The 11,279-nt window shown below is 44.5% G+C and overlaps 2 protein-coding genes across 5 annotated transcripts in view; one reads left to right on the top strand and one right to left on the bottom strand.

Moving 5' to 3' along the window:
* The window catches only part of LOC122995765 (histone-lysine N-methyltransferase 2B-like), a 398,376-nt gene that overhangs the window by 115,997 nt on the left and 271,100 nt on the right, over positions 1-11,279 (top strand). The window lies entirely within an intron of this gene.
* The window catches only part of ncor1 (nuclear receptor corepressor 1), a 59,937-nt gene continuing 49,555 nt past the window's right edge, over positions 898-11,279 (bottom strand). For 3 of the 4 annotated variants that reach the window (XM_044370662.1, XM_044370664.1, XM_044370666.1), the window contains 18 exons: positions 11,193-11,276; positions 10,844-11,094; positions 10,368-10,677; positions 9,879-10,103; positions 9,448-9,648; positions 8,868-9,017; positions 7,899-8,090; positions 6,971-7,106; positions 6,232-6,716; positions 5,957-6,073; positions 5,388-5,536; positions 5,038-5,255; positions 4,804-4,947; positions 4,230-4,375; positions 3,994-4,047; positions 3,711-3,899; positions 3,432-3,608; positions 898-3,325 (listed from right to left, as the gene is read on the bottom strand). In XM_044370662.1, coding sequence (XP_044226597.1) covers positions 3,102-3,325; positions 3,432-3,608; positions 3,711-3,899; positions 3,994-4,047; positions 4,230-4,375; positions 4,804-4,947; positions 5,038-5,255; positions 5,388-5,536; positions 5,957-6,073; positions 6,232-6,716; positions 6,971-7,106; positions 7,899-8,090; positions 8,868-9,017; positions 9,448-9,648; positions 9,879-10,103; positions 10,368-10,677; positions 10,844-11,094; positions 11,193-11,276 — 3,452 coding nt within the window. In that variant the 3' untranslated portion in view covers positions 898-3,101. The remainder of the gene's footprint in view (positions 3,326-3,431; positions 3,609-3,710; positions 3,900-3,993; positions 4,048-4,229; positions 4,376-4,803; positions 4,948-5,037; positions 5,256-5,387; positions 5,537-5,956; positions 6,074-6,231; positions 6,717-6,970; positions 7,107-7,898; positions 8,091-8,867; positions 9,018-9,447; positions 9,649-9,878; positions 10,104-10,367; positions 10,678-10,843; positions 11,095-11,192; positions 11,277-11,279) is intronic. The other variant, XM_044370663.1, reaches the window with a different exon arrangement.

Here is an 11,279-nt window from a genome sequence, read left to right as displayed (position 1 = left end):
CGAAATGAGTCAAATCGTAGATATCTTTCAACATTACAGTCTTTTCAGTGCCAAAGTCCCTCTTTCTGTCACTACACTTCCACCGCAGCTCAACAGGGAAACACTGTCGGAGGAAACACAAAGAGGGAATTTGATGCTAAAAAGACTGTAAATGTGGCAAATATCCACTTGATATGACTAACTCAGACTGCTGAAGCCTCATATAAGCTTCAGATAAACTACATGTGGACACACTGTGGATTTTGGCCCCCATCACTTACATTGAAAGCACATTTAAAGGAGATCTTTTAATAGCCAGTATGAACAGGATGAATGACTATATTTGGGGAAAACCTCTTTCACTGTTTCACCCCTGACTGTTGTTTTAAAACAAAAATTGTAAACCTGTCCTTTAACTGGACAGCAGTAGAAATGGGGACGCAGCAGAATCTATATGTTACATTAACCATTTATATGCGTCTGTTTTCTATTATTTTTCACCTTATTTCTTACTATTTCATGGTAATTCAGTTAGTATCTCTGCCTTATTCGCTCACATTCAATGACTCTCTCTAATAAAATAAAGAAACCAACTCCTAATTACCTCAGTCAGTATGGAAAATACAATACTTTGATTGGGATGTCAGTCAGGTTTTACACAAGGTTATACAAGGTTGTTCATATCAGGCCAAAACATTCTGAAGTAAATTACCTTCACTACAAGATGGCTGATTCAAAACCTTGCAAAGGGAAGTATTGTTTTTTCCGCCAATAAACCAAGTTACATAATTTCCTACTGCATGAATTCACAAATGAAAATGAAACTGCACTGTAGTACACTTTAGTCACTGAGAATAATGACCAGGGCATAGTAGTCAAAATGATGCAACACCTATTAAGAAGCTACACATTTATCAGTGGTGGAGAACTGATCCACTTTATTTGATTGGTCTGAACTCTTGTAATAGCCTACTAAGAGACATTGTGCGATACAAACATTGCATTTCAACATCATAGGATACACGGGTTTTCAAGTCTCAATTTCAAAAAGACAAAAAAAGTCACCACTGTGTGTTTGATAGAGAGCTGAAAAGATGCTCCAATTCTTTTTCGGCTTCATGTCGGATTTCTTTAAGATTCAAGTTTGTAAACTTTTTTTTGTCATTGCCTTTGTAAACACATAACATCCCATCTAAATAGGATGAATAACAAAGATGTTGAAAATGACAGAAAATAAAAATCTGAACATGTGCTATGACAAATGATTCAAAATTAAAATGAAAGGAAGAAAGGAAATATCAAGTTTTAGTTAAACTGAGCAAAGTGAAAGCTGAAAAAGCCTAAATATGGTATTTTTTTTTTCCACATCTAAAAAAAGACTTGCAAAGGAACGTTACTGCCATTTATGATGTTGACCTAATATAACGCATATTCAAAGCTTTATGCCTGTTGATTGACACAATGAAAGCAGAGATTAAGTGGTCACGGTTTTGAATCACCATGACAGCAAACTCCTAAACATTTAACGGTACCATACACTTAGAATTGTAACTGTAATGCAAGTGTCACACTACAAAATCATGTACCAGCTACAAGAAAAGACAGGAAGTCAAAACATCCAGATTTCTGTGAGTGGTGGGAAAAAGTTAAAGCACATTACTGAATACTCCTGTGCTGGAGGCTGAATAAGTTACACAGCAGGTAGGTATGCTTTTTGTTGTCAAAAGCTACAAAGCAAAAAAAGTGCAACAATGGTGCAGACCATTCTTTATGTTTGGTTAGTTTTGTCTTTTTGTGTAATAGAAAGACAATTTACAGAGTTCAGATTTTTGTCAGGACAGTATCAAAAAAAAAAAAAAAAAAGAGGGACTACAGAAACAAATACAAACATCAAACACCAACGTATATCTCTGAGAAAATTAGTTAAAGCTGCCTTCTTTCTCAAGTCACAAGGCATGGCAAAACCGTCAAAAAAAAAAAAGAAAAAAAAAAAAGAAAAAGTTCCCGAGGTACTTTTTTTTTTTTTTTTTTTTTAAAACCATGACAACATTGCAGAGCAGATCATTCTGGACAGGTTGGAAACTGCAGAGAGAGACAGCTACATGTGACACACCATGGTCAGCTCTACCGAAAAAAAACAATAAACAAAAACATTGGCTCACTTTCATTATTCAGACGGGGTCCAGGAGTAGTCATAAGGATATCTTTTCCGGCACAATTAAGCTTATATCAGACTTTTCACCTTTCTGCTATGACACCAGTGTTCTCAACTTGCTTTGAAGACATTTCTCTGTCTAGAACGGGGTGAGAGGTTACCTCTACCATCTGATAGTTATAATCCATGCATCATCTCCACTGAGTGAAGAGAGGCATCAAATATCAATGCTGTTCGAAATGTTAGTCTGTTTTGTTTCGTCCTCTAATGTCCACGATGTTCAGGCTCTGGTGGTGCTTGGTGGATGGCGCGCAGGGTGGCACAACCTCTGTGCTCAAACCACAAACCACAGGTCTGTGTCTCTCTTAGCGGCCGCTATGGTAAAAATATTCGAGTGGGTGTCAGGTAATGTGGGGTGGGGGTGGACTGGGAGAGGCCAACTGTGATATTAAAGATTACACACCTTCTCTTCCCGTTTAAAGTGGATCAATTTAAAAGCGACATTAAAATAAGAAATAATCAAGTTAAGAAAAACACTGCAAAAGGTTACTCTATTTACATACAATGATTTTCTTAAAGACAAAGTATATCTTTACAGAAATCAAACAAAATTCAGAAATAGTCTCTTATGTTGTTTCTTTTTACATATCAAGTTCTTCATATTTACTGTAGCTCATGTCATCCACTCAGTCGAGTATTCTTTATTTCCCTGACAGGCTGGGTGAGTGCTTCTGGATCAAAAGCGAGTCTTGTTCTGGAGAGCCCTGCCTGTCACGGGCTGCTGCTTATACTCTTAGCTAACAGCCAGGGGGCGCCATAGCACCAAAAAAAAAATGACACCACCCCATTCTCTTCTCACACTCGCCAGTGAGCGAGGTTAGTTCTGGGAGAGGGGGGTGAACAGACAAGCCTCAGCGCAGGCCTCTCTTCTTCTCTTCTGGTTACTGGGGGCTGTAGCGGGCAGGGCTCAGTCGTCGCTGTCAGACAGGGTCTCGTATTGCTCTGACAGCAGAGACTGCCACACGCGCTGCTGGGCCACCGGTGCTCCAGCTAGAGACGGCTGCTGCTGTTGCTGCTGCTGCTGCTGCTGCTGCTGCTGCTGGCTCTGTATGGAGGGAGAAGCTATGGAGGTGGGTGGGGTGCTGCTCAGTATGCGCATGGTCAGCGGGTTGTAAGGAAACTGCATGGATCCTGGGGAGAGAAGGAGAAGACTAAGTGAAACATGTAGATCATGTGCATTCAGGTATTTCTGTATTTGATTTTACTAGAACACAGTAGGAGGGGCTGGACAGCTCACCTGTGGATGAGGGTCGGTCGTCCCAGCTCCACTGGGGCTGGGCTTGGGCTTGTCTGTGATAATCTCCCTCGGAGTGGACGGAGGACACCGAAGAGGGACGTTCCCCTCCAGCGTAGGCCTGACCCAGGTTAGGTGACTTCGATTTCCGGCTGTTGGCTTTGCTCTGCTTCTGCTTCACTGTAGATTCAAACAGGCAGAAGGTATAAATCAGCAACATGTTTAACATACGACTCTGAATGTTGGTGCTGTTTGTGTTTCTGTTGTGTGATTTGTGCCTACCCATGCTGGGTGATGGGTTGGCCTCCTGACGTGCGTCACTGCCTGTGCTGGGTGTGTTGTTGATGGCTCCTGCCTGGTGCTCCTCCGGTCTCTCCTCCAAGTTGCCCATCAAGGCCTTGCGGATTATGTCCTCCAGGCCCAGGTTACTGGCTGGGTCACTAAAGGAGTGATTCCTGGGGTTGATGCTGCCTACAAATCACAACGCAACAAAACATTCAGTGAGAAAGGAGACATCGATTGGAATGAGCCGCAAAGCATATGAGTGAGTTTAACTTCTACTTACTGGAGCTGGTAACAGCAGGCAAGTTGAAAATCTCAGTGCCTGGTTGTGCATTTCCTGCAAGACAATTATTAGCTGTTAAAAAAACCCACAAAATATCTGACAAGAAATGTAGTAACCACATGCTTAATGAGCTTGAAAAATTAGAAATAACTTGCATGCACACATATTACAGACTTAAGGTCATCATTTGATGCATGCATGTTAGTTTGAGGGAGAAGAATAAGAGACCCACTTACCAACATCAGAATCACCGACACCAGATGTGGAGTTCAACTTACGAAAGATCTCCTGCTTTTTGGATTTCACCATTGGCGAGGTGTTCTCCAGCTTGGTAAAAAAGGAAGGCAGATAGCCGACACTCCCCGGGGACCGTGAGTCACTCCTTGAACCAGAGAGAGGGCAAAGAGTCAATCAGCAAAGGGGTAACTGGGGCAACAAGCTGCTGGCAGAACTAACCACTTCCCACCTCACTGGGATGTAAAACCGCTGTTGACACAGGGGCACATTCTGCCTGCTGGCATCCATACAAGAAATTGATTTACAGTCTAATACAGTAAGGCATCAAATGTTAGGGCGCTAACACGAGGCTAATTTTAGCAATGTGATACTGGTAATTCAATATTCACAATATACAGTATACTACACATGACAAGACATTTCAATACACATGTGCAAGTTGCAAAGAAGCTACATGGATGTCAGAGGCTGAAAATCTTAATTTTAATTTTAATTCATTTTAAATCCATTTCAAGTTGCATTAAGAGATGTGCTGGCTAACTATCATGCATCCCAACTGTGCAGATCCCGTACCTGATCTCAGAGTTGTCTGCCTCGCGCCTCTGGGGTGGAGGCCCACCAGTGTCCTGTTTGTCCATGCCTTGGTAGCTCTGTGGCGGAGAGATAGGTTCATAGTTCTCCATCGGCCTGCCACCTCGCTCTGGAGACTTACCAGGCCTGGACAGGGACAAGAGAGAGACAAATGTTAGACAGATGATGGGTAATAAATAAGACTGAACCTGATGATTAAGTGGTTGGTCCATGTACCTGGCTCTGGGCTTGTCAGGGGCATTCTCTGGGGAAACTCTGCTTGAGGGTCTCTGGTGGTGTGGGGCCTGGACCTGATTCTCAGGACTGTAGCGGCTGGGCACCTTAGCTCGACCTGAGGAGGACATGGTTGGCACCCCACTCTGGAATGTGGCAGAAGCTGAGGAGGAGACTGGGGGAGGGTCCTGGTTCCGGGCGAAGTCCTGGGTTATGATATGCTGCATGACAGGGAATACAGGGACAACAAAACCTGGTCAGTTCGATATGATGGGTCGATGTACACAGTAAATCTGGCATGTGCTGCATTAGTTTTTCAAATGCGAAATATTTTGTTCACCAGCATTTCTTACCGAAATGTGGTCTGCCAAAGTCATGACCCGGTGAGTCTTGGGGACCTGGGAGTAGCTTTCAGCCTGGGAAGAGGGGGGCTGCTGGGAACTGGGCTGTGGTGGCTCCCCTGATGGCCGGTAACGACTCATGTCATAGGCCCGCATGCCAGCTGGTGAAGGTTGAGCGGGGACAGAGTGATGTTGTTTTGGAGAGAGAGAGGCAGGGTGAGGCGAGGCGTGATGAGACGAGAACACGCTACATGCCAACAGCAACTGATCTACGTCTGCTTGCAGGTGACAGGAATAACTTTAACTGGAGTCTGGTGACTTCACTGGTGCAAAGGAATGGTGTCTGACAGTCTCGAATGACAAGGTCAGTGGGTTAAGTTATTCGAGTTATGGTATGTTTACTCCACTGCACTAGCAGCTAAATTTAGCCTTTAAAGCAAAAACTGCCTCACCACTGTTACATGTTATCTTTGATATGAAGAATCTTTCAAACAATCTTTGAGTAAACTGAAACATTGTTCAGTATTATATTATACTCTACTACTAATCTAAATGCTCAGACTGAGTTTGTGTGTTCATACCTGCTGCCTGCTGTTGCCCGTCATCTGGTTTGTCCTGTTGGGACTGGACTGGGGAACCAGCAGGACTAATCACCTCAATGGCTCCTCCACCAGGGTTGTCGTATCGACTGGATGACACTGCAGGACAAGTATGGACAAAGAGTTACTACTATCTGCTGAGTAAAGGACACAATGTTGAGGTTAGGTCATGTTCTACTCTAAGAAAAAGATTACATTTAAGGTTTAACTCATATGTGTGCTAACTGATGATGTCACTGTGTATCCAGCACACTCACAGCTGCTGGACGAGTCAGAGCTCTGAGATCCTCGCTCTCGTGAGTCTTTGTCTGAGGCTATCTGCCGTGTGATGATGACATCAATGAAGTTAGCGGCTGTAATGGTCGTCTTTCCACGGGTCCGAAGCTCCTCTTCGATGCGGGACTTTGAGGTTTGAGGTCCTTTATCCTTCACCCCGACACCAGGGCCTTCAGAGTAAGCTGGATGGGGCTTACCCCCTGGCAGGGACATAGCACCATATGGTGACTGCATGGGTCGCCTTTCTGCCTCCTGCTGCTGTTGTTGTTCAGAGAGGCTGGCTGCTCGCCGAGCTGCAGCCGACGAAGACATGTCATCATCCCGTTCATGTTTGTTCTCCTTCACCTTGGCCACATCCATCTGTGGGGCAGAGGCCGCAGCGTCCACCAAAGCAGCCAGAGCATCAGCTGCAGTACTGTAGCGAGAGCTACTCTGTGCAGCTGCTGTCGCTGCTGCTGAATGAGGCCTGAAGAGGAAATAAAGAGATGAGGGCTTCAACCACAGTTCCTGAAGGATGGGTTCAGTTAAAAGGCATGTGGTTTGTCTGTCTGATGCATCTGAGGTCTACTGAACAAACTTTTAACGCAAACTGTGGATGTTTGACGCACAGAGCTGTCAGAGAACAGTAATGTTGCCCAAAATTTAACCATCTATATAAATACTGTGTATACACACAAACAGTGTGAGTGAGCTGATGAGTTAGAGCAGGTCTTGACTTACATCAGAGAGGTGATGACACTCTTGCCCTGGAAGATGCTTGGCCGCTGCTGAACCACTACATCCTGTGTCCTGAGCGAGGGAGAAGGGGAGTGCAGATAACCTCGACTCCCTGGCCGGCCTGGCTGCTCTGGTCCACCTGATCCACACACATAAACCAAGCATTGTAACTGTGTTTCAAAATACATACACGGCTGTCTAACAATCATAAATAACGGTCTATTCTCCATTTGTGTTAAACCCCATCTTTCTTTTCCCTCCATGTCGTACTGCTACGACTAGCAGCTCTACAACTACAGCAGTTGCTGTATCTCATTCTGTATTATCAGATGGTAATAGTTATAATAACAGATCATCAACTTGAAGCTCCTGTGAAACTTCATTTCTGTGGGCCACTGAAATCTACAGGTAAGACTTTTTTTTCCCAGCACACCGCACATACTTACACCCCTTTCAAAATGACCCCTGTCTGAAAGGGGCGTAAGTATGTACGATGTGTGGGGTGTAAGAGTGTTTTAAACCCTTCTTTGTGGTCGATCTGAAAGCGTCAGCACAAATTGTCTGACCTGGATTCACAGACCTCCTTTATTATTTATCATGTTGTAATTAATGTTTTACTTTTATCTATGTAACGAAATACCCCACTACTTAAAAAGAGTCAGATAAAAGCAGAGAGCATAATAGAGAGTGAGTGAGCAGAAGAGAGCAAGTTAGAGAACTTATTTTAGGTTATGTAATTCTATGTCATGGCAGTGATTTGTATGGAACCACAGTTGCGTGCTCAGTGATGACTAACAGCAGTCTTATAGGAACTGGTAAATGTTTTCTTAATAGGGTGGATCAACACAGATTACTAAAAGGGATATAAACATTAACTTCAATTGAGATTTTCACAACTACATTGAGCTTAAACAGCAACAATATAACTCACCTCCACGCATGTATTCATTGGTTCGCTCCCGGTCCCGCTCTCGTTCTCGCATTTCCCGCTCCCGTTCCCTCTCCCGCTGCTCCCTTTCCCTTTCCTTCTCTCTCTCCTTCTCCTGCTGCTCCCGGTCACGCTCTCTTTCCCGTTCCCTCTCCGCACTGGCAGCAGCGGCAGCAGCAAGGTGGGCTTGGTGACCTAAGGACAACAATGACAGACATCATACACACATGGTTTATACACATACGACTCAAAGAGGTCTCGGCAGAATGGATCAGCTTCCTTTAGTAGTCTGAGCCAAAGGGCCTTGCTGACAAGTTGTGTATCTGTCACAGCAGGAGCATGGTAATCTTCTGTCTCAGGAATATTACCATATTTACCATTTCAGACTTTTTAAGACCATCTTAATCTTAGAGTGAAATATAAAGACATATTTGCTTTCAAATATGAAAACGAAAACAACTGTTGACCTATTTTGTAAAATATATTTTTTAAGGCTTACTTTAGTGAATCTGAGTCAACATATTACAAAAAATGTTGATTTTAGATAGAACAAATTTGCACTATGATGAATTACAAGACTTCACAGAGTTTTAACTACAGACAAAAAAGGTTCAACTTGACCGTTAACAGATGCGCAATTTCCTTCACATTTCACTCCAAAAAATGTTGTGCCCCTAAAAATGATCTTTTAAGGAGCACAATTTCTTTAGGGGAAAAAGAAAATCACTCCGTTCCTGTGCGACAGTCAGACAGTTTTGTGAGAAATCCTTCCCTTGATGTTTTCAGACTGAGGCACAGTATGACTGCAGTAAGACTCAACTTGATCTGTGACTGGACAGGCAGAATTGACCTTTGACACCTCAGGCCAGTGCAGGGCTGCACTCTTACAGAGGTGTGAGGGAACACGGAGATCGTGGCAAGGAGGATAAGGGAACACTTGGTGTAGGGTTGGGGAAGGGAGGGGGTCCTCACCTGGCGATATGGAGGTTGGGTTGAAAGCCCTAGGAGGGAAAGGGGGCTGAGCTCCAGGGAGGTAGGCGATGCGTTCCAAAGTGGGAGTACCTGTTCCCCCAGGGTGAGGCAACAGGATAGTTGGAGGCATCTGGGCTAGATCAATAATCCCTTTTACAGACAGAAGCAAAGGGCCAACGGTGAACAACAAGAACCGATCCATCAATTTCTGAATGTATGAACACCGTATACACTTTAACCCATCACCTTCATCTGTTAGTGCTCCCAAATACAGATTGATAAGTAAGCAGGGCTGCAAAGGGAGTGGAATAGTGGTCAACTTGTAAGAGGCAACCACTCAGCAAATGGAGATTTGGATGACCATGCCCAATTGATAAATTGAGTAGTAGTCGAATTAGTTGCAGCCCCAATATAAAGAGCAAATCAGCAAAATTTGTCTAGGTCATTTGCTTCTGGGCGTCTGGAAAAGGTAGCCACTACTTCACAAGCACACAGTCTGCATACTACAGCCCCTCCCGCCCATGGCCTCTACCCTGCCAGTTGTGCAGGTGAGAGAGGGTCAGCTGGTGGAGGGCCATACCTCGAGTTCCGGCTGCATAGGGGATGGTGACGGGCTGTTCCCGTGGTGACAGGCCTCGGGTCATGTCAGGCCGAGGGATGACTTGCATCTGCTGGGAAGTGATATAATCGTTGAGGATCGTCTGCCGCGTGTTCTCCATGGTGTACAGCTGGTAAGTGTTGTGGTAGCCAGTTGGGGACGGCTGCCTGGGGAACATGAACGCTGTAACAGAGAAGAGGAGGAAAAAAAAACAAAAAAACAAAAACAAAACAAATGAACAGAAGGCTCACAGATACTGATCACCATTACTGACGTCAATAGCTGAAAAAAGATCCTGGACATCTAGTGCTTATGAATTAGAAATCTTGAGTTGCTTTCGTCAGAATCAAGGCTATTATTGTTCTGCTATGATGGAAACAGTGTGAAGAGGTAGCAGGATTTATTCACTGTACCAGGATCCAGCACTCTGTGGAAGGCCAAGGTGGGATCCAGATGTGGAGGCAGGTGGGCTCGGTACACTTCCCCAGGAACAACAGGCCGGTGGTGGGGGTCAAAGGGGCTGTGAGAGGCGACAGGGTCACCCCCAGACACTGGGGACTTGGCTGGAACGCTGTCCCGCTGTGTTGGTGTCATGGCACTCTTTCTTTCATGCGCAGCAGATTTTGAGCTCATACCACCTTTGTAGGAGAGAAGAACACACGAGGCTCATCTAATTAGTTAATTCTTTGTTCAACAAGAACTTAATATAATCTCATGACAGCAATCTGTAACAGAAATCAGCAATAGAAGTTCTCCTAATTCAGCACTGGGTGCACATAACGCATTGCTAATTAGACAATGCTATACAAACAGTATAACTATTGTATTTATAGCATTAGAGAAGTAATGACTAGCTGAGAATCTTAAGTTCTACAGTTTGTAAATAAAATGATGGAATATACCCTCTTGACCACGTCCCAGCATGGGTGATCCTCTGGACACGGGATTGGTGCTGTAGTTAACAGGGGTCCTGCGGGCGTTGGCGTCTTCATACATGCCCGGGCTAAGCTGGGATTTGCCAGCCTCCTGGTGTGTGGAGCGCAGGACAGAGGCAGTGGAGTTGACCACAGAAGTGTGGCGTACTGCCTTGCTCTCATCGTATTTGGCTCGTTCCATGGCCTCGAGCTGGGGTATGCCGTGGGGCATCTTATTGGGACTGGTGATTAGGGACTTGACATTGTGCTTGATAGTAGACTGGTTCAGAGGGTGAATCTGTTAAATGGGGGGAATGATTTGGATTCAGTCATCAAATCATCACTTATACCATTGGTAACTTGACTAATTGTTGATTTCACATATTCTCTAACATAAAACCCAATAATATGACAATTTGTTCACTGAACACATCTAAAGTCCTGATCAGCTCTTCAAAACTCACCTGAGATATGGAGCCCTCCATCACCCTCCTATCTGACAAGTCAGGGGTCTTGCAGAGGTCCTGGCCAGACTGGTCTTGTCGGGGTATTTCATGAATGGAGCGTCCCATCTCTTTGATAGTATTGATTCCCTCATAGGGCTTGCCCTTGCCAATACCCCCTTCGAAGGACCGGATTGGTGGGCTCTCTCGCTTTATCTGTTTTCCATATTTCATGGCATCTTCATAGGTCTCTGCAGCGGTTCTAGGTGTTCCTGGAAAGATTTGAAAAGTATTTCAGCTTTTCACATTATTCAATGCTAGCAGTGAGTGTGTGACTTATAGAGAAGAGGTGAGCTTTTCAATTGGCTACCTTGCATGATAGATCCAGTCATCAATGGTCTTTCCTTAGAATCCCCATGGAGTCCTTCTCTGGGCAAGGCTCTGCTAATCAGCCCTG

Source organism: Thunnus albacares, chromosome 13 (assembly GCF_914725855.1).
Source record: "Thunnus albacares chromosome 13, fThuAlb1.1, whole genome shotgun sequence".
NCBI classification, from domain to species: domain Eukaryota; kingdom Metazoa; phylum Chordata; class Actinopteri; order Scombriformes; family Scombridae; genus Thunnus; species Thunnus albacares.
This window is presented reverse-complemented; position numbering and strand designations above follow the sequence as displayed.